This window comes from Enhydra lutris, unplaced genomic scaffold (assembly GCF_002288905.1).
Source record: "Enhydra lutris kenyoni isolate GAN:26980312 unplaced genomic scaffold, ASM228890v2 scaffoldscaffold47, whole genome shotgun sequence".
Classification (NCBI taxonomy): domain Eukaryota; kingdom Metazoa; phylum Chordata; class Mammalia; order Carnivora; family Mustelidae; genus Enhydra; species Enhydra lutris.
In genome coordinates this window covers 10848731-10869371 of record NW_019154131.1, presented here as the reverse complement: position 1 = coordinate 10869371, position 20641 = coordinate 10848731, and the positions used below count along the sequence as shown (strand labels likewise).

Here is a 20641-nt window from a genome sequence, read left to right as displayed (position 1 = left end):
AAGTGCAAGAAGGCAGTTTTGTGCTATATGGAGAAAGTATGTGTTGTATAACTTGCTCACTGTGAGTTCAGTGTGAATGAGTCCCTAACGTATGTTAATGTGTTTTTAAACAGAAACACATGCAAAAAAACAAGATGATATATTGATTGTTGGTGAAAATGTGACCAGAGGCTCACAAGAACCCTACCCTGTATTTTTTTGGGTGCGGTGGTGTATTATTATTCCCTAATACAGTGTTTGTGGAAACTTTATAGAACATAACTACCACAAATACAAGACTGACTTTAATGAATGTATGAATGAACAAATGACCCAGTTATAACCTCTCATTCCTTCATTGAATAAAGTAAAATTCTTAACACATTTTATTCCAAAAACCTATATATATATGTGTGTGTGTGTGTATACACAGACATATACATATAGTAATATACCTTATTGATAGTGTTTAATGAGTTGTGTATTATAGCAAATTACTTTGAAATAAAATTCTTTTTGGAGTGCATTTAAGTGGATTAATGCAGTTGTGTCACAGTTCTTTTCATTTTGGGGCATTTTTAAAAATTATATACATAAAATTTACCATTTTAACCTTTTTCAAGTGTACAGTTCAGTGGCATTGCAGTCACATTGTGCGACCTGTGTGTTTTTTTAATAAAGGACTGGATTCTAGGGGCATGTGATTGAATTTTTAATAAAAGCATTTGAACTTAAATCTAATGAGTTATTTGTGTCTACCTTTCATGTAAGATTTTTTAAATCAATTTTGGGTTAAGAATTGTTTATAATTGCATCATAGCATAGTGCTATTTAAGGAGATATATTTGAGATTGCTTTGCACTCACATTTTTCTCCCTCTCTTTTTTTAGTGCTTTTTTAGGCCCAAAGGATATATTTCCTTACTCAGAAAATAAGGAAAAGTACGGCAAACCAAATAAACGAAAAGGCTTTAATGAAGGTTTATGGGAGATAGATAATAATCCGAAAGTGAAATTTTCAAGTCAACAGGTGCGTTATATTACATAAAATTTACTTTAGTATTGTCAGTCTTGAGGAATGATCACTATGCTAGCTGTAGGAAAATAAATACTAAGAGACTTGTAAATTTCAGATTAAATTGTACTTACTTGTGAAGTTGAAGCTTGATCTTTCATATCTGGAGGAAATGATGAAAATAATACCTACCTAGTTAAACAGATCTCAGAAAACTGGGAAATACTCAGTTATTTAAGTTCTGATTGATAGTTTGATGTATCAGTGAATTTATTTATTTATTTATTTATTTATTTTAAAGATTTTATTTATTTATTTGTCAGAGAGAGAGAGAGGGAGAGAGAGCAAGCACACGCAGACAGAACGGCAGGCAGAGGCAGAGGGAGAAGCAGGTTCCCCGATGAGCAAGGAGCCTGATGCGGGACTCGATCCCAGGACGCTGGGATCATGACCTGAGCCGAAGGCAGCTGCTTAACCAACTGATCCACCCAGGCGTCCCGTATCAGTGAATTTAAAGCCATATGTACTATTCTCTTAAATTTGGGTATTATAACTCAAAGGATGTATGTTTTTTTTTCTTCATTTTAATTTCTAAATCCATAAAATTGTATTAAAATACAAACCTCACATGGGTTAAGTATGTGACAGAAGTTGTTATAGCACAATGCAATTTATACTTAATGTTTTTGGTATCTAGAAGGGCAGCCTTAACCTTCCTTCTTACTGTTTTTCACGTGTTCAGAGGTTTTGTTCATTTCAATTAGACTGAGGTGTAGGGGTACCTGACTGGAGGTCAGTAGAGCATGCAACTTTTGATCTTGGGGTCGTGAGTTCAAGCCCCACATGGGGCGTAGTTTACTTAAAAAAATAAGACTGAGGTAGTAAAAACTAAAGAAAATTTTAGAAACTGTAGAAAATTCTACAACTTAACTACTTTGAAGTCTGTTTTATTTATTTATTTATTTATTTATTTTTACATGTGCCATGCTTTTTCTCACCTTGAAGAACTTTTCAGGTGCTTTTCTCCCTGGAAGATTTAAATCTTATATTGATACTCCATGGCTGCATTAGATGATCCTAAGTACCTTCATTATCACCCAAAACTTACTTGTTAATCATACCATATCATATTTGCTTCTGTACTTAGCTGCCACAGTTTATTAGCTCCATGAACAAAGAAGTTGTGTGTCGTATATGCCAGTTATATGTGTGGCAGGAATAGGTACTCACTAAATATTGTTGCATGAATGTAAGGCTAGATGGTTTCCCGTCATTGTTGCCTCAGTTGTATGGTGGGAGTCCAAAGAGACTGAATTCATTATTTCCTGAAGCCAGTGATTTGTAATTTCACTTGGATCATGTGTCCTGTGATTGGCCTTTTTCATCCTTGGTATAGCCCAGCAAGGTCACCCTATCCTGTGTTCCTTTGTATCTACTTAATTTTCAGGTAGTTTTTTACCGTATATGCTTGGGATTTTCCACTCCACGGTGAAATTTTTGGTAGGTTGTGTGTATGAAACCTAGCAATTTTCTGTCCTTAAAAAAGTATGAATGATTGTGCTGATGTGATATACTTTGTGTTCAAGCCCAAACATGTCCCCAGTGGCACATTCCTAGGATTTGGATAAAACCATGAATTTTAAACATACAAAACAGAAAAATTGGCCATCATCATTTACAAAAATTTATATAAGCAATTTTGGGGGCGTTTTAATATTTTTCTCTTGTGACTTTATAATTTTATGGGTTTTTACCAAAGAAGAAATGGGTTTACAGTTTAGACTTGGAAAGGAAATCATTAGGGGCAGTTTGGACTGCAGTGCTGTCATCTTGTAGACCTGTGCTTACCTTCTAATATGTACTGTGTTACCTCTGTTACTCATCTTTTTGGGCCCTTAGTAGATCATCTGTGTATCTTATCATCTGGGGGTAATTAAAATTTAATAATGATTGGTTTTCACCTGCACCCCAAACCCAGAGGAATGAATCACTGCTTGATTGAATTACCATCCACGAATTAAAAAAAAAAAAAAAATTGATGATTACTGGACTCCCACTCAGTGCCTTTTAAATAAACTAAGTATGAGATATAGATCAAAGTCTTTAAATGAAGCTGTTAATATATGCTTTTTCCTAAGGCTCTGTGTCTTGAAGTAAGTTTCTCTTTGGAATATGTCAGTAGTTGAATAAGCAGTGCTATTCTAAATCAATTTACATTGTATCTTATTGGATATTTATTGGTAAGAACATCAGAATGGTATTCTTTGTAATTATACTCCCATTTCTGCCTTAACAGTTTTATTCTTTACACTTTGTATACCTTCAATTAAAGGAATACAATCCCTTTAAGACTTTAAAAAAAAATAGAGTTTAAAACTTCTTTTTAAATTGTGTATGTGAAAAGCATCTTATGGAACAGAAATGAGGGTACTTTTATAACTTTCTTGTAAATAGGCTTTTGAATTTTTTCATGGGTAGAAAACTTTTAAATTGGGGTAAAGTGTTATTTGGTGATTAATAAACCTGGTTGTTTATAGGCATCAACTAAGCAATCAAATGCATCATCTGATGTTGAAGTTGAAGAAAAAGAAACAAGTGTTTCAAAGGAAGATACTGACCATGAAGAAAAAGCCAGCAATGAGGTGTGTTTAATTTCTCTTGCATTTTTTAAACCCATTTTGTTGCAAGGAAGAAATTGTAAGATGGTTCATTATTTGATCACGAAGTAGAAAGTAATCTTTAAAGTAGTTGAGTAATGAATGAAAAAATATTTAAGGCTTATTTCCTTGTGTGAATATTAAATACTGTATTGTGAAATAATTTTTGCATTAAGGTCCATGATATTGGGGCACCTGGCTAGCTCAGTTGGTAGAGCATGTGACTCTTGATCCTTGAGGTTGTGAGTTGGAGCCCCATATTGGGAATAGAGATTACTTTAAAAAACTTAAAAAAAAAAAAAAAAAAAAAAAGATGCCATGGATGTTTTTATTTGAAGTCATTTTGCTTTGTAATATCTGAGGTCTGCATACAGGAGAGTGGGTTACTGTTTGTTAGGAATCTTTTTAAAGCATGGTATTGTGGGATGAAGGTACTGGAAAGGGCATTGAAGTGAATTTTTAAAAATCTAGATTTACTTTCATCTCTCTATTTGATTATAGGTGGGGATACTCATTGAGCCTTTTCCGGCCTCATGGAGTAGTTGTTAGATGATCTCCAAAGTTTCAGTCACTTCTTAAAATTTACAACCCTAAAACTCAGGATTCTGCTGTAGAAAAAATTGGTTTTATAAATTTAAAAAGACTATCTTGTGTCCTAGCAAGCATGAATTTTCTATTTCATCTGACAGAGGAAATAATTTTTTTTTTGTAGACAAAGATCCTAGCTATTCCTTTCACTTTATAATGATAATGTTAAGACTTTTAATGTTGATAATCTCAAATTTCAGAGAAGTAAAACAAGTATCCCTAGTACCATTAGTGAAATATGCTGTTGTTTTTCAGGAAATTTTCTTTAAGTCTTGACATAATTTATTCAGTTGTGTGTGTGTGTGTGCATACACACACACATTTTTTTTTTTTTTTTTCCAATTTCAGGATGTTACTAAAGCAATTGACATAACCACTCCAAAAGCTGCCAGAAGAGGGAGAAAGAGAAAGGTAATTTTGCTGCTTAACCACAGAGATCTTAAAATAATTTTTATTTTATTCAGATTGAGAAAGAGTAGAGATAATGAAACCCTATTATTAAATTTAAAGTTGGCCTTTACTCCCAAGTCCTTAACTTTTTTAAAGGATAGCTTATTTTATTTAGGAAAATTATTTCTTTTCTAGTGATATAGCACCCTTACAATAAATCGAATGGTAAAGGAAATGCATTAGCTTTCTTTCCTTTTAATGACACGTCATCAAGTTTTGTTTGTAAAATGGATAACATATACTCATAAGGTTTTTGAGAAAATTAAACGAGTTACCACATTAAATATTCATAATAAATCCTGGTATACAGTAATTGCTGTCAGTATTGTCCATTCTAATGTTACTATTAGCAACATTGTTGAATGAAATGAGAATATGTGACATTTTAGGAGGAGGTACACTCTCTGCTTTTTAATTAATGTTTCTTCTTTCTTATGTGAAGTTTTGTTCATCACCTTTTTCTGACCTATTTATGTCATAGATTATTATGTGCCAAAGATCCAAGGAAAACTAAGGGTTGGGTTTCTCATGAGGAAGTAAAATATGAAAACAAATAATTATAGTGGATTTTTTTTTTTTTCTTGTGAGATGTGTGTGGAAGGGGCTATGATATTTTTAACAAGACTTTAACATAGGCAGTCTCGTCAGGCAAATGAAGGAGGGGAGAACATGTGAGGCAATTTGAATAGTATATCCATAGGTGTAGAGAAAATTTTATTTCAAGCATTGTATCTCAATATTAATAAAGTTTGAGTGAAAATGGTACACCTTAAACTTAACCTTGAACTTAGAGAAGTGATAGGAAGCCATTGAATCTTTTTAAATTTCACATGCATCCTTTTTTAAAGCACTGTGAATGATGGAGACTGGATTGGGGTAGTAAGACAAGTTCACTGATTAATTTGTTCAGAATTTTAGTACTAACATCACTGGTGCAGGCAGAGCATGAAGCAGTGAATAAAAAAGATAAGGTCTTTGTTTTTGTTGAACTTACATTTTTGTGGGACAGACAATAAATACATAAAATAAGAGTTAAAATGGGGCATTATGATAGTGACTTGGTAACTAAGTCATGAAAGGCTTTTCTAAGCAGTTAGCATGAGATTGGAAGGAAAGGACCTTCTAGCAGGTTTTTTTTAGTAGTGTAGAATCAGAGATAGGATTTAAGAGCACTTCGGGGGAGGGGGGGTGGTGGTAAAGCTGATGGTTTATTGGAAGTGGGTGTGAAGGGAGGGAGGAATCTACGGTGACTCCAAGGTTGGTTTGATTTGGGAGCAGAGACATGGGGAGGAGGAAGTAAAACATCTAGGGGAATTAGACTGCAGGTACATTGTTTTAACACCAAAAGGGGAAAAGGTAAAAGTTAAAGATAGAGTCACTGATATAAAGATAGGACGATAGGTGAGGTAGTCAAGGGAGAAAGATGGGAAGAACACAGAAACCAGAATCCTGAGGGAACTTAATGGAGATGAGAGGTTGCTTTGTAAAGTTAAGGTTGAGAATGAACTATCAGGAGAAAAGAGAAGATATCAAGCTAAACAAGGGAGGAGAGAATTTTTTTTTAATGGCCAATAGTGCCCTGATACGGAGAAGATCCTAGAAGGTATCTGACAGTTGGACTCCCCCAGGATATTTTAAAGTCAGACAGTAAGGGCTGATGAAGGGGATTGCAGAATAAAATACGTAATGTTAAAGTTACACTGTTTCTGAAATCTTTGAAGGGAAGGAGAGAAAATGCAGCAACAGGGATTTGCATGGTTAAAGGAGAGGGTTTAAAGTGAAAAAATATGGCTTTAACGATTTCTTTGCAAAACTAGGAAAGATTGAAGATGTGGAAAATATGAATAATTATAGAGGAAGATGCTGGATGAGAGAAAGGAGGCAGGCATATTTGAAGGAAGAGCCTTAACAGGAAGAAGGAAATGGGTATTTCTTCCTCTTTAACAGTAAAGAGAAGGATGGAGGGGATGAGGTTATTTAAAAGTTGTAAGGAGAGTGGGCGCCTGGGTGGCTCAGTGGGTTAAGCCTACACCTTCAGCTCAGGCCATGATCTCAGCATCCTGGGATCGAGTTCCACATCAGGCTCTCTGCTCGTCGGGGAGCCTGCTTCCTCCCTCTCTCTCTGCCTACTTGTATCTCTCTCTCTCTCTCTCTGTCAAATAAATAAATAAAAATCTTAAAAAAAAAAAGTTCTAGGGAGAATTGGAAATTAAGTGAATTCCTTCCTGCTGGCCTCACTCTCTCTTTTCTCCACCACCCATTTCAAAGGAGGAATGTGTATATGGTATAAAGCAGGAAGAAAGGATTGAAAGTTTATGCTGGTGAGGGGAGAAGAGGGCTTGCTCAACAGGGTAAAGATATTCATGGATGGCTTTGAGATCCCAACTGAGATTACATAAAATGAATGTAGTAGTATAATTTTTCCCCCCTCAGGTCTCAGCAGCCAGGAATAATAGAGCAGAGAAGGTAGAGTTTTACAGTAATTCTCTGCTGGAGATTTGTGGGAAAAGTGCAGCAAAACAAGAATGCAGAGGGTTTGAGGATATGAATTTGAGTCCCATGACTGGTAGGTGGGAAGGGTGCTTGAGGTAAGATCACGAAGGGAGTAGTGCTAGGAAGTGGGGTAACGGGAGTAAAGGTGTGAAAGAGTTAAAGGTCTCAGGGAAATCAAGTAAAACAAAAAATTTGTACTCTATTTGCGTTTAAGATTTAAATATATGTATATTCAAAATAATAGTTTTTGTCTTTTCTCTGGATGAAATACATATTTTCACAAGGAATGCTTTTGACTTGCCTGATTTTTCCAACAGTCAGGAAAACATATCCATGGTAGCACTGGTTTTTTGATGCAGTATTAGTGTTAATATATTTTTATTTATGATACTTATTATTGATCAATTTGTTGCCTCTTATTTGTACCTCCTCCAAAAGATCCATTCTACCTTTAATTCTTACATAATGTTTTGGTTTACTTTCAAAAGTAGAAAGTGTAAATGAAGAGATGTGTGGGTTTGTTTTGTTTTTGTATTTGCACTAAAGAGCTCATCATTTGAACTGAATCTTAGAGAACTTTACCCTCTGAAACATCTCAGTCTGAAAAGAGCGGTCATACAGTCTTGGATTCTCAACCTTGGGTACCGGGGGGACATGATAAAAACACATGTTCCTGGCTCCCCACCAGAGGAGCTGTTGAATCAAGATTGGGGCAGGAGTGGGGGTAGTAGGCAAGTTCTTAAAATTCTAGAAATACAAACTTAGTCAATGTTTAACACAGCAATTTTTATAATGTTCCTTGAGAACAGTTCAGGGGGGAACTTAGTTTACTGACTTTTAATAATACTTTGAACAGGCATTATTTTCCAGCTATAAAAGTAAAAATCATGTTTAAAAATTAAAAATGGAAGGGCACCTGGGTGGCTCAATGGGTTAAGCCTCTGCCTTCAGCTCAGATCATGATCCCAGGGTCGTGGGATCAAGTCCCACATCGGGCTCTCTGCTCAGCAGGGAGCCTGCTTCCCCCCCCCACCCCTGCCTACTTGTGGTCTCTCTTTCTGTCAGATAAATAAATAAAATCTCTTAAAAAATAAAGTTAAAAATGGATACATTCTGGGGCACCTGGGTGGCTCAGTCACTAAGCGTCTGCCTTCAGCTTAGGTCATGATCCCAGCATCCTGGGATCAAGCCCCCACATCGGGCTCCCTGCTCAGTGGGAAGTCTTGTTCTCCCTCTCCCACTCCCCCTGCTTGTGTTCCCTCTCTCACTGTCTCTCTGTCAAATAAAATCTTAAAAAGAGTGGGATTGCTAAATCAAAAATTTGCATATTTTTTTAATTGCTGGTATTCATAAAGATAATCTTTCAGAAAGGTGTTGCCAGTCTATTGATCATTGGTAATAATATGATTCTTCATTTCCTTACCAGTACTGGGCATTATCTCTTAAATGTTTGCAAATTAGATTGTTGATTGAAAGATTTTCAAGTTTTGGAGGCATCTGGGTGTTTCAGTTAAGTGTCTGCCTTGGACTCAGGTCATGATCTCCAGGTCCTGGGATTGAGCCCCACTTCTGGTTCCCTGCTCAGCAGGGAGTCTGCTTCTTCCACTGCCCCTCCCCCTGCTCATGCTCTTTCTCTCTCTCTGATAAAATCTTTTGAAAAAATATTTTTAAGTTTTTTATCAGTCCTATTGGATTGTACATGTTTTTACATGCTTTATTGCCTTTATTTTTGTTTAGTTAGTGCTGAGTTGAAATAATTGGTCATAGGGAAGCAGCTCATTGTGGTCCTCCCATCCTCCTTTTTCGTTTCTTCTTCACTGTTTCTTTCCTCCCATTTCAATTATGATCAGTGGTTTACATTTCCTTTTTAATTGGTGGTTTTAACCTTTGTTCTACTCTACTGCTTTAATTAGTTAAACTGACTCTCATTTGGGGCTCTTGACTCTTCAGGGGTCATTTTTAGTTTCCAAAGGGTCACTGGAATTTATTACTTTACTATAGTAACTCACTCTTTATGGAAAATATATTGCCTTATATATCCTCTTCCTAGAGAAGAGGAACAGATGTCATTTAATTCAAAAATAAAACGTATATATTAACAAAGTAAAAGAATAAGAAATATTGGCAACTTAATGTCTTGCCTTTACTAATATTAGAATATTAATTTAGGTTCTGTCTCATAATTACAGAGTGTAAAGTGTTATTTGCATTTTGAGATACTTGGTGAAAGTACATTTATAAGCAGCGTGTGGGTTAAGTGTAATTATACTTGGGTCACCATTTTGCATCAAGCGTGTTAGCTCTGTTTTTACAAATGATTTTCTTAGGCCAAGGATATTAAGAAGTGATGTTTTTTGTTTGTTAGAATTATTTGCTGGAGGGGTGCCTGGGTGGCTCAGTTAAGTGGCTGCTCTTGAGTTCAGCTCAGGTCATGATCTCAGGGTGGTGGGATGGAGCCCCACCGCACAGGCTCCGAGCTCAGTGGGGAGTCTGCTTAGGATTCTCTCTTCCCTTTCCCTCTGCCCGTTCACCTGCGCACTCTTTCTCAAATTTTAAAAAAAATTGTTCACTCTTATAAATTGTTATAAGCTGTGTTTGGAGATGTCATTCTGACAAGTTAACTGTTGAAAAAGAATAACAACTTACAAGTTATGCTTACATATAAATTATTAAGGTGGCATATCTTTGTTGTTGAATTAAATTTGGAATGCCTACTATTTATTTGCTAAGCAAGTTAATTAAATCTTTGTGATTCAGGCAGAAAAACAAGTAGAAACGGAGGAGGCAGGAGTAGTGACAACAGCAACAGCATCTGTTAATCTAAAAGTGAGTCCTAAAAGAGGACGACCTGCAGGTAGGGTTATTTGTGTTTCAATCTCTGGCTTGTGATTAATACAATTCCGCTACAGTGTTGTGCCTCAGATACTTTGGAATAAGTGGATAGACGATTGGCTATGTGTAATATATATACAAATTTCAGAGGAGATAAACCTGCTGGTTTCTGCTTTGTGTGATAAAGTATTTTAAAGTAATTATTTGGGATATTTTTTCATTTTCTGTGTTTTTATCTCTCTTATATTTTCCCCTAATAGCGGCACATGAGGCTGTGGTGAGGTTAAATTCCATGAATGATGGATTTACTTTCCCTCTCACTGTAGAAAGCATAAGTTTTCCAAGTGGAAATTATTGCATTCTTTGTTTAGGACCTTTACAGTATGCAGCTATCTTCAGCATTGCCTTAGAGAAAGAAAGTATTGTCCTAATTTGGGAAATTGAAGATAGTGTGGAAGGACATGCCTCTAATACAAAGTAAAACAAAGAAAATTAACCAAAATAGAGCCAGTGTTTTTCTACCTAATAATAGAATTCTTTGAAAAGGGGAGGAAGATCAATAAAACCCAGAAAAGAAAAATCCTGAGATTTGTTTTCATAATTATTTGGAATTTAATTTTTAATGGGTCAATTAATGGTGTTAGAAAATTCAGTGAATTCTGATACAGATTTTCAGAGATGTTAATGTAGAGTATACACTTAGTGCTGTAATATGCATATAAATATTGAATATAAGTGGTACTCTGCATTATAAAGTTGAATTTTGTAATCCTTCTGTTAAAATAAGGAACATTCTTTTAAGCCCTCTCAGCTATACTAAGGAAGGAATGAAAATTACTCTGTTGATCTACCACTTTTAAATATTCTGTTGTTGCTCGTTTGAATCATTGGAGGGTATTATCTTTAAAACTTAATAAAATAATGTCTGTAATGAGCCACCAATATTCTTAGTATATATCATTTATAATCTTTGTGTGAGAATTGCATCTTGAAAAATGATAGTTACTAATTTTGTTTTTCCCTCTGAATGTTAGCTACAGAAGTAAAGATTCCGAAACCAAGAGGCAGACCCAAAATGGTAAAACAGCCCTGTCCTTCAGAGAGTGACATGTGAGTTTATTTTCAATGTATAGTTAATTATACACTGAATGAGGTATTTGACTTTAAATAAGTATAAATCTCTTTGTATTATACCAGTTTTATTTTATATGATATTTGCTTTTACTATTTTATATTTCTAAAAATTATGTGGAAGAACTATTGAAAAGTTTTTTGTTGTATAGAAAGTAAAAATTAATGGGAAATCAAGAAAGATACGATGAGAGGCACCTGGATGGTTCAGTCAGTTAAGTGTCTGACTCCTGAATTCAGCTCCAGATCTTGATCTTAAAGAGTCCTGAGTTCAGGCTCTCCATTGAGCTCAACATTGCGCCTGGTACCTACTTTACAAAAAATCTGCTGTGATCATCATTTCATTAATCTACGACGTCTTCTTGGTATATCAGGATGTAAAGATACTTAGATAAAACAGGGTAAAACCTATAATAGAGAAAATTGGGCAAGATACATGTTTAAGGAAGGTTTAGACAAAGAAAGGCAGTTTCCACAAATCCTTTCTAGCTCCTCCAAAATAACTTTTTAAAAATAACTACTAAGGGGGAGGGGGCCCTGGGTGGTGTAGTCCTTTAAGCATCTGACTCTTGGTTTCTGCTTAGGTCGTGGTCTTGGCGTTATGAGATCAGATCGAGCCTACCGTCTGGCTCTGCTCTCAGGAGTTGGCTTAAGACTCACTTCCCCTCATCCCCCCCCCCCCAAACATGCTCTTTCAAATAAATAAATAAATCTTTAAAAAAAAAAATACTAAGGGGTGCCTGGCTGGCTCAGTCGGTAGAGCATGTGACTCTTGGTATCAGGGTTGTGAGTTAAGCCCCACGTTGGGCATAGAGATTACTTTACAAGCGTTATTAAAATTATTTTTATACTGTGAATTTAAAGTTTTAAAGTATTTTGGTGTAACTACTTAACAAAATAATACTTTTTTTTTTCTTGCCACCTTTGTTTTCCACAGATGGATATTGTTTATGTGGCTTTTCTGTGTAGAAACTTCACCAGAAAGGAAAGAATGTATATTTAGACAAAGGGCAAAACTTTTTCTAGCTATTGTGGTTAAAGATTTTATAGAGAAGGCTCAAGCAAGTAGGGCGTTTAAGAGGAGATTTATAGTGTTTTGAATGAAACATTTTTATAGGAAATTTTAGTTATAGAACACTGAAGCACTGGTACTTTTCAACTAACGTATGTTTTCAGAGTTTTATTTTACTGTCAAGCTAGCTTTTAAAGTATTCTCAAATATTGTGGCACAAAATTACAATATGGTTTTAACTCCTGTAGTGAAATTAAGAAATTAGGTACATGTAGATGAGTTTTTCTTTTTAAGCATACCAAATAGGGGTGCCTGGGTGGCTCATTTGTTTAAGCAGCTGCCTTTGGCTCAGATCATCCCAGGATCCTAGTCCCTACTCAGCAGGGAGTCTACTGCTACCTCTTCCTCTGCTCTCTCATGTACTTTCTCTCTCCCATCTCAAAAAAAATCTTCTCAAAAAGATTTTCTTTTAATTAAAAAAAAGATCTCACTCATTCCCTGCCTAATCTAATCATGGAATCAGGCATAAAGTCTAGGATTTTGTGATTGCTGTAATGCCTCGATCTGGAGACTTAGGAACTGAAAATACAAGTTACCTGCTCCCCTCTCCCCTTTATCATGCACTTAGATCTGGGATAAGGAGCCATGATAAATAAATGCTCCTATTTGGAAAGGGGAATATTAAGAGCCATACAGCAGTCATTGTTCCCTAAGAAATCTAGAATCCTGGAAAATATTGTGTGATCTCCGTATTTTATGTATAAGGAAGGTTCCCTTGATTAGGCCCCAGTTTTCCTGATTCTGTCTTGCTAAAAACTATTTCTCTCCATGGCTTTTAGCTAATGTTGTGACAGTTGTCTACTTCTCCGTATCTTCCTTAGTTGTATCTGAAAGGTCATTGGAGGTTATTATCCTCATCACCTGAGTGGTATTGTGTCTGCTTTTAGGCTATAGGGTGTTGGAGACCCAAGATTACTTTTTTGATCTCCATTAATTTCTCTTGGAGGCTGTGTTGCTTTTGGTAATAATACTTTATAGCATGTGGGTGTGTTTTAGTTAGCTTCATGCCCAGTGGTCTTTCCCTAGGATTTTCTCAGACTTGTTTTTAATTCATTTTTCCCCCACTGCCCCCCTCCCAGACATGCTTATCTTATTATATACCTAATTTACACTCTGAGTTTATAGGTTTTCCTGAGAATCCCTTGGTCTCTTCCCTAGAAATTGTGCATCTGAAGGACCAAAGTAGCCCAATTTGAATTCCTAAGGAAAGGTGTAAACTACCTTTGATGGATATTTGACCCCTTTTTCTGAATTTGAAAATTTTTTATAAGATGGAGGGGACTTTCAACACTGAAATGCATGGAATTTTTATGTTTTCCTTCTGTCATTTTGCTATTTTTTAAACTCGTTTCTTTTTGAGGTGCCCTATTAAATTTATCCTGATAACAACCCACTCAAGATGCTACCATTCTGTCTTGAAGTCTTTTTACCCAAAGCCACTGAATTTTTTTTCACATTATCACAGATAACAGTTTTACCCATTATATAAAAATATATTAGGATTTTCAATTTCTCAGCCCTAAAGTCAGTGCCACATTTTAAAATTTTCCATAAATTTTCTGTATCCATGAGCTTTTTGTGACGGCAGTGTATGGACAGCCTCAGAACAGTGGTAGCTTATGAGATGTCTCATTCATGTTCTATTCAGGTTGGGCATTGGCTGTGTCTGTTCTCAGCTGCGTACCTGAGCACAGACTCTGGGGGCGAAGAGCTATACTATATAAGCCCTTCTTGAAGTTTTTGCTCTCCACCATGAGCACAGGATGTACGTGTTAGTGATAGCTTTTTTGCAGTGAGTTCTGAAATAACAGGATAGTGGAATAGAGCCCGAAAAGCTGAAGCCATCTCATAATCCTCATGTAAAGTAAGAAGTATTTGGTATAAGCCACTAAGATGTTTGGAGTTGTGTTTGCATTAGTTGTTGCTTATGTTAACATATTTTTAACTCTTTACTAATAGTTTCGTACTGTGCCTTCACCTATTAAAAAGGGAAATTGTCACTATGGGAGAAGTCTGTTTTTCGGGAAAGGTGGTGTGAGAGGACCACTGGGAAAGTACTTGTTTGTAGCAAGCTAGGATAGTTAAGTCTGTGGCAGTCTCTTTGGTATTGTTCAAAAACCCTTGAACCACTATTCCCATCTCTTACAGGATAAGAAGTATTGTACACTTCTTAATCTGTGTTTAATAATTAAAAAAAAAAAAAAAAAAACCCGGCCACATGGTAGTCCATTGTATATACAATTCTTAACATCCATCTCAAGTATGGATACATCCTTTCAAAAGCTTTGTCATCTATTCTGTACACGTGCAAATATGTTGGTTAGAATACATTGCTGGAAGCAGATTTGCTAGTTCAGAGGGTATTTGGATTTTTAATATCTGCTTCCTTCCATTGAGGGGATATTTTGGGCAAGGAATTGGTCAGTGTGTCTTAAGAGCCATGGGAATGCTTTCTGTATTTGACTAGGTATTCCCATCTCCATGAAATTATCAAAATACTCACATCTGTAAAAATATTGGACAAAGTTTAAATGATTGTATATGCATGCCTTTTCTTCTGTCGATTAGAAATTAATGAGGAAACCCATGTGACATTTGAAAATAAGCATAGCCAATGATGGTTATGTGACAAATTTCTGAAGAGATTAAAGAGTGAATTTTTTTTCTTCCAATTTAATAATCTCTTAAGGGTTCAAGAAGCCGTTGTCTGGTAGGCTGTCACTGGATTTGGAACTGAGATAATGGGTGGGCTAATTATTTGACCCTCACACCATCATTTTCTCCTTCATCAAATTGAATGGGTTGGACTAATGATCTGACGTCTCTTACACCTCTCAGATCCATTGATATAATTGTATAGTTTTTGAAAATCTCAATGAAATTCCTAGACTGGTAAAAAGATGAATTTTTAAACAGCTTGTCCAAGCCTCAAGTTGTGTTTTTTTTAATGGGATGGCTTTAGTTGGATGTATATACCATAAAAATCATTATTATGGTTAATACTGGCATCATTTGATTCTCCTAGAGCCTATCATCGTACCAAAAATAACTTGTATTTATTTCTGCTATACTAGTTAGCATAAAGGTCATCCAATAGTAACATTAGGCTTACTGAGCAGTTTTGTTAATTTTAACTTAGTGATGTCTGTAAATCCACTGGTAATGGGAATGCTTAGTGCTAGTGAATTCAGTTATATATTATGTTTAATTACATATAATATATTTTGTTATATATTATGCTTATTTATGTTATATATTATGCTTAATTACCATATATTTTTGTATATGGTATGTTATATATTATGCATAATTGCTATATATTTCACCACCGTATGCATAAGTTGGGAGCCTTTTTACCTTACAGAGTATTTCTTTGAATTCTGAAGTGATCATATTTGATCATAAGCAGTTCACTTCTGCAATTGTATTTTTCCCAATGTGTGCACTTTTTTAACATGTTATTCTTACAGTTATGTAGAATATAAGATCCAGGTGTCACACACATTTTAACTTATTGCTGTATCCCCACAGTGAAGAATTATCTTGGCACATATGATCATATTAGGGAATTTTTTCATTAAATAAAGAACATTACAAAAAACTTGGAAAACAAAGGGAAAAATTACTCTTCTATTACCCTAATTCCACTGTAATTTTTGTATTTTCTAATTTATAAGAAAAGGATGTTCTTTTCCTTTTATGATGGATGGTAAAGACATTATATTTAACTGGAAGATATGTTAAATTTTCTTCTCCAAAATACTTATTTGCTTGGTAAAGTATGGTTAAAAGACAGCCCATAATGATACCTAAAAAAAAAAAAAAAAAAAAAAAAAATCTTTTTTTTTTTTTTTTTTTTTTTTTGCTATATTCTCCAAAATAGGGTAACTGAAGAAGACAAAAGTAAGAAAAAGGGACAAGAAGAAAAACAACCTAAAAAGCAGCTTAAAAAGGATGAAGATGGCCAGAAGGAAGAAGATAAGCCAAGAAAAGAGCCAGACAAAAAGGAAGGGAAGAAAGAAGTTGAATCCAAAAGAAAAAATTTAGCTAAAACAGGGGTTACATCAACCTCTGATTCTGAAGAAGAAGGAGATGATCAAGAAAGTGAAAAGGTACAATGTTTATCAAATAAAATATTTGTTCTCTTTTTAGTTGCCTGTGTAGTTCTTTTTTACCTAGTATACCTAGTAAGCATTCAGTATCTCAAAGTATGAGTGTGATTAAAACTGAATTTGTCTTTCTTTGTAAGCTTGAACTAGCTGTGTTTAAAAAGCATATTTGAAACTTTAGTTTATTGTACATTCTAAATTTGTGTCACCTTTTCATAGTTATAATGTGGAAATCAAATGTTATATAACAAACTTCCAATAACCCACCTATTTAGAAAAGTAGAAATTAAACCAAATGGACTGTGACCAGTGAAGACAGATGTAATAGAGATGCATTTATACAGTTTTATTATTTACTACAATGAAATTCTTAGCACTCTTCGGGCCTATTTAGTGTATCAGTTATATTTTATTTGAATGCCACTGTTGTTCAGGGATTTGATTATACATCTTTTTGCATAGAAAAACACAGTATTGTGTATAGCCTTGGAGATCTACAGACTGAGGTCCTGTATCTTTGGGTTTTTTTCCTATTTCTTAATACTTTCTTTAGAGGCCAAAAATTTTTAGTTGGATAGCATAAGCAATGTACTTGTCGGTAAACAAGTACTTGTCAGTAAACAAACAGGTCAGAACCATAGTATAGAGAACCATTGTATAGCAGCAAATAGCCTGACATACTTTTACTCCTCTAGTCATCAAGGCCAAGTTCAGTTTAGATAGCAACATGTGTAATTCTGAGATTTTTTTAAAATTAGTAATATAAGTATTTGTCCCTTCAGAAAATGAGTTGCTTTTTTTCCTCCCAAGATTGTAATCCCAGAAGCACTAGTCACTGACTTGATAGTTAACTAAATTCATCCTAATTCTCAAAACAGAAGAGAAAAGGTGGAAGGAACTTTCAGAATCCTCATAGAAGGAATATGCTGAAAGGCCAGCATGAGAAAGAAGCAGCAGATAGAAAACGCAAGCAAGAAGAACAGATGGAAACTGAGCAGTAAGTATTTTTTTATTCTAAATTTTGATTTCCTTTTTAAGCTAGCATGAAATTTTTAAATGATAGAATCTCATTTTCCAGACCGTATGAAGCCTTTTAGAGAAGTGACTTTCCCCAGGTGTTAGGAAAAAATCTTCTAGTATATGATGATGATCATGTTTTTTTTTAGGCTTCATTCTTTGCTGAGTAAGAGGATGAAATTCACTGAAGTAGTCAACTCTGTGAATTATTTTTAATTTAAACTGAGAGTGCAGATAGGATTTAAGCTGTTAGTAGCTTTGCTGAAACTGTCCTCATCCTCTCCTATTCACTTGTTGAGTATTAAATATAGAAAGAGTGGTGGTAATATGTTGGTGGAGAAAGAATTAAATACCCTTATTTGCCACATACCATCAGCAGGCCACTCCCAAAAGACCAGCAAAAATAATAGCAGCAGTTGAAAACCCGAGAAGGCCAGTAAATCTAAAGGCTGACAGGGTTTGCATTAAATGTGTGTGATATAAATCAAGTTCAAAGCTGATTTAAGTTTTGATACTAGGAGACAGTATATACAGACCATGGGGAATTTCTTTCCCTTTCAATTTTATTCTATAATTTTCTTAAAAGGAAAATAGCACTGATTACACTTCATGTGCTTATTAATTTGTTTTCCTAGTTCTCTTCAGACTGTCACTTCTGAATTCTTTCTTTGAAAAGCATTTTGTGAAGCATCTTTTGTTATTCTAACTAAACTTGGTTTTTTTGTTAATGGAGGTGATTTTAAAAACATGCTGTAGGTTATGAAGACAAACTTAATGACAAGTAGTGAATTCGTTAAGTAATTTTGTACTTTTTCTTTATAAGATACATTTGTAAGCCAAAGTCTCTACAAGTATAGTGTTTGACTATCTGCTTTCTTAGTTGTTTGGAGGATGATTATATAAGCAGTTTCATCTGCTTGAGGGGAGTAATTTAAAAATTATCTAAAGCTCAAAAATGTTACTCCCTCCATTCTGTTAGAATTTTGACCATTTCTGTAAATTAAATTACTTTTTGTTACCTATCCTTCTCTATCCTTTCACTGAAAAGTTGTTGGACTGTTTGTTGCTTTTAACTTTATTGTGCTCCCCAAATTAAGATATAAAATTAGTCGTTGCTTAGTAAATCTAGCCCAACCCTTCTTATCTCAAAGTTATCTTTATGTGTTTCAGTTTCTTTTTGAATGTCCTCCGAATGTAACTTTCTCAAATTCTAATATTTGTGTTTTCTTTCCTTCTCCTGTTATTACAAAACTTTGTACTTGGACAGTTTTGCTCTGTAAAGCATTTCAGATGCAGCTTGTGTGAAATGCATTATGCAAAATAAAGTTTATTGTATTGTATTCCCAGCCAAACAACATGTAATCTACAGTAATAAAAAATATATCTCATTTTGGGCTCAAAGCATTAATCCAGTTACTGAAAAGAGAATACAAGTGGAGCAAACAAGAGATGAAGATCTTGAGACAGACTCATTGGACTGAATTTCCCCCTCCCCCCCCTTGATGGAAGAATGTTGCAGATTCTAAATTGAGGACTTCATTAATGGCATTATTACTGTGTTATGATTGTTAAAAAAAAAAAAAAAATTCCTGTAAGGTACACACTACATACTAAGGTCGGCCATCATTCCTGTTAAGTTTTTTTTACCAAGCTTAAGATGAAGCTTTGTGTTTGGAAGTTAGAAGATGGTGGTTGTACATTATTTCATTTAGAAAATATAAAAACTCATTTTGTTTTGAAGCTAGGCGTTAAACTGGAACAGCTCTGATGCCCCAGAGAATGGGGCAGTTGTGCCCTTCCCTTGACATTCCTTTGTTGTTTAATTCTTTAGAATCTTAATAATTGTTTTTTTTAATCCTGAGAGATTAAACAGTAGACTTGTTAAGAAAACAAAAATGAAACTGTAACCAAAATTTTAAAATAAAGTTTTTTTTAAAAAAAAAACCTGATTTTTAGATATTGTTTTGTTCTTGTCTATTTCAATTGGTTTATAATAGGGCCCGAACTCAAAGCCAAGGTACTAGAAATTAAGAATTCATTTTAAAATGGTTATTTTTGTGATTTGCAGTAAAATGGTACCTTTTCTTTTGTGAAATGGTATGTGTCAGTGAATGTCCTTTTAAGTTTGAAATACTGGCCAAAAAGAACCCATTTTAATACCATAGTATCATCTTTGAACAGTCTATTTAACCTAGAAACTTAACCCCTCCAATTATCTACCCTTTTGGAGATGTGGGAAAAATTAGTCTGTTTTTGACATGCTACTTTTAAAAATAATTGTGATGTAGAACTCATGAAATGTTTATAGGCATTCTTCTCCCACAATGGTCTGTTTGTCCACTGACCCTGAAATTGGGTCTTTAAACAACACTATTTACTGTTGGAAAAAAATTTCACCATGACAAGTGAAAATTATTTGTGATGCCACTGAAAAATTAGATTTTAGCATGTTAATTTTTGCATGTGTTTTTAGTAATTAATACTAATGCTGTGGCATTCCAGAGTCCCATTAATTACAGTCAATTCCTTATGATCTAGGTTACTGACTTTCTATCTTAAAAAAATTTTTCAGCTTTTACATAAGGGATGTGGGCATTTGGTAATCAGTCACAAGTTCCAATGTTTTGAAATATTTGTGTTAACATTTGATAGGCAGAATAAAGATGAAGGAAAGAAGCCAGAAGTTAAGAAAGTGGAGAAGAAGCGAGGTTAGTTGTTTCACTTTCTAAGATGTGTAAAATAATACATAGAAAGGAAATTATACACTTAATTTTTCATGTATAGGTTTTAAAATCAGGCATTTTATGTTCTTAAATCCTGCAAAAGTGCTTTTTCAAATCCCTAATGGATTCTGTATACATTATATTTTAATTATAATCAGGCGCACTTGCTAAGGACTCAGGCTTACGGTTTTATTGCTTATTACCTAGTGGCCACATTTTTGTAACATTGCCAAAAGCTAGATGTTTTCCCATTTTTTGACAGATCTCATGGTTTCAGATAGTTTGTATTTTTGGTTACGTGTGTAAGGTAAAACAGCTGTATAAGGAATAGAGGGATTTATTAACTGGATACAAACTGCTTATCTTACAAACCTATGTAGCTAGATGGTGATTTTTTTTTTTTTCTTCAAATGATGAATGTTGCTTTCCTAAATACTTAAAATGGCAAATAACTTCTTAGTGAACTAGGCTGATTATGAAGAACATTTTTAAAAATTCAAATCTTATTGTGCTTTGCTTATTAGATTTATACAGAAATACTGGTGTTGGAAAAACTACTTACTGTGTTTCAAATTT

At 34.5% G+C, this 20641-nt stretch overlaps 1 protein-coding gene across 4 annotated transcripts in view; it reads left to right on the top strand.

Moving 5' to 3' along the window:
- LOC111156572 (PC4 and SFRS1 interacting protein 1) overlaps window positions 1-20641 on the top strand; it is a 42247-nt gene that overhangs the window by 17001 nt on the left and 4605 nt on the right. For 2 of the 4 annotated variants that reach the window (XM_022517555.1, XM_022517556.1), the window contains exons 4-11: window positions 870-1008; window positions 3531-3635; window positions 4587-4649; window positions 9939-10035; window positions 11048-11123; window positions 16100-16328; window positions 17204-17322; window positions 19995-20050. In XM_022517555.1, coding sequence (XP_022373263.1) covers window positions 870-1008; window positions 3531-3635; window positions 4587-4649; window positions 9939-10035; window positions 11048-11123; window positions 16100-16328; window positions 17204-17322; window positions 19995-20050 — 884 coding nt within the window. The other 2 variants (XM_022517557.1, XM_022517558.1) reach the window with 2 other exon arrangements.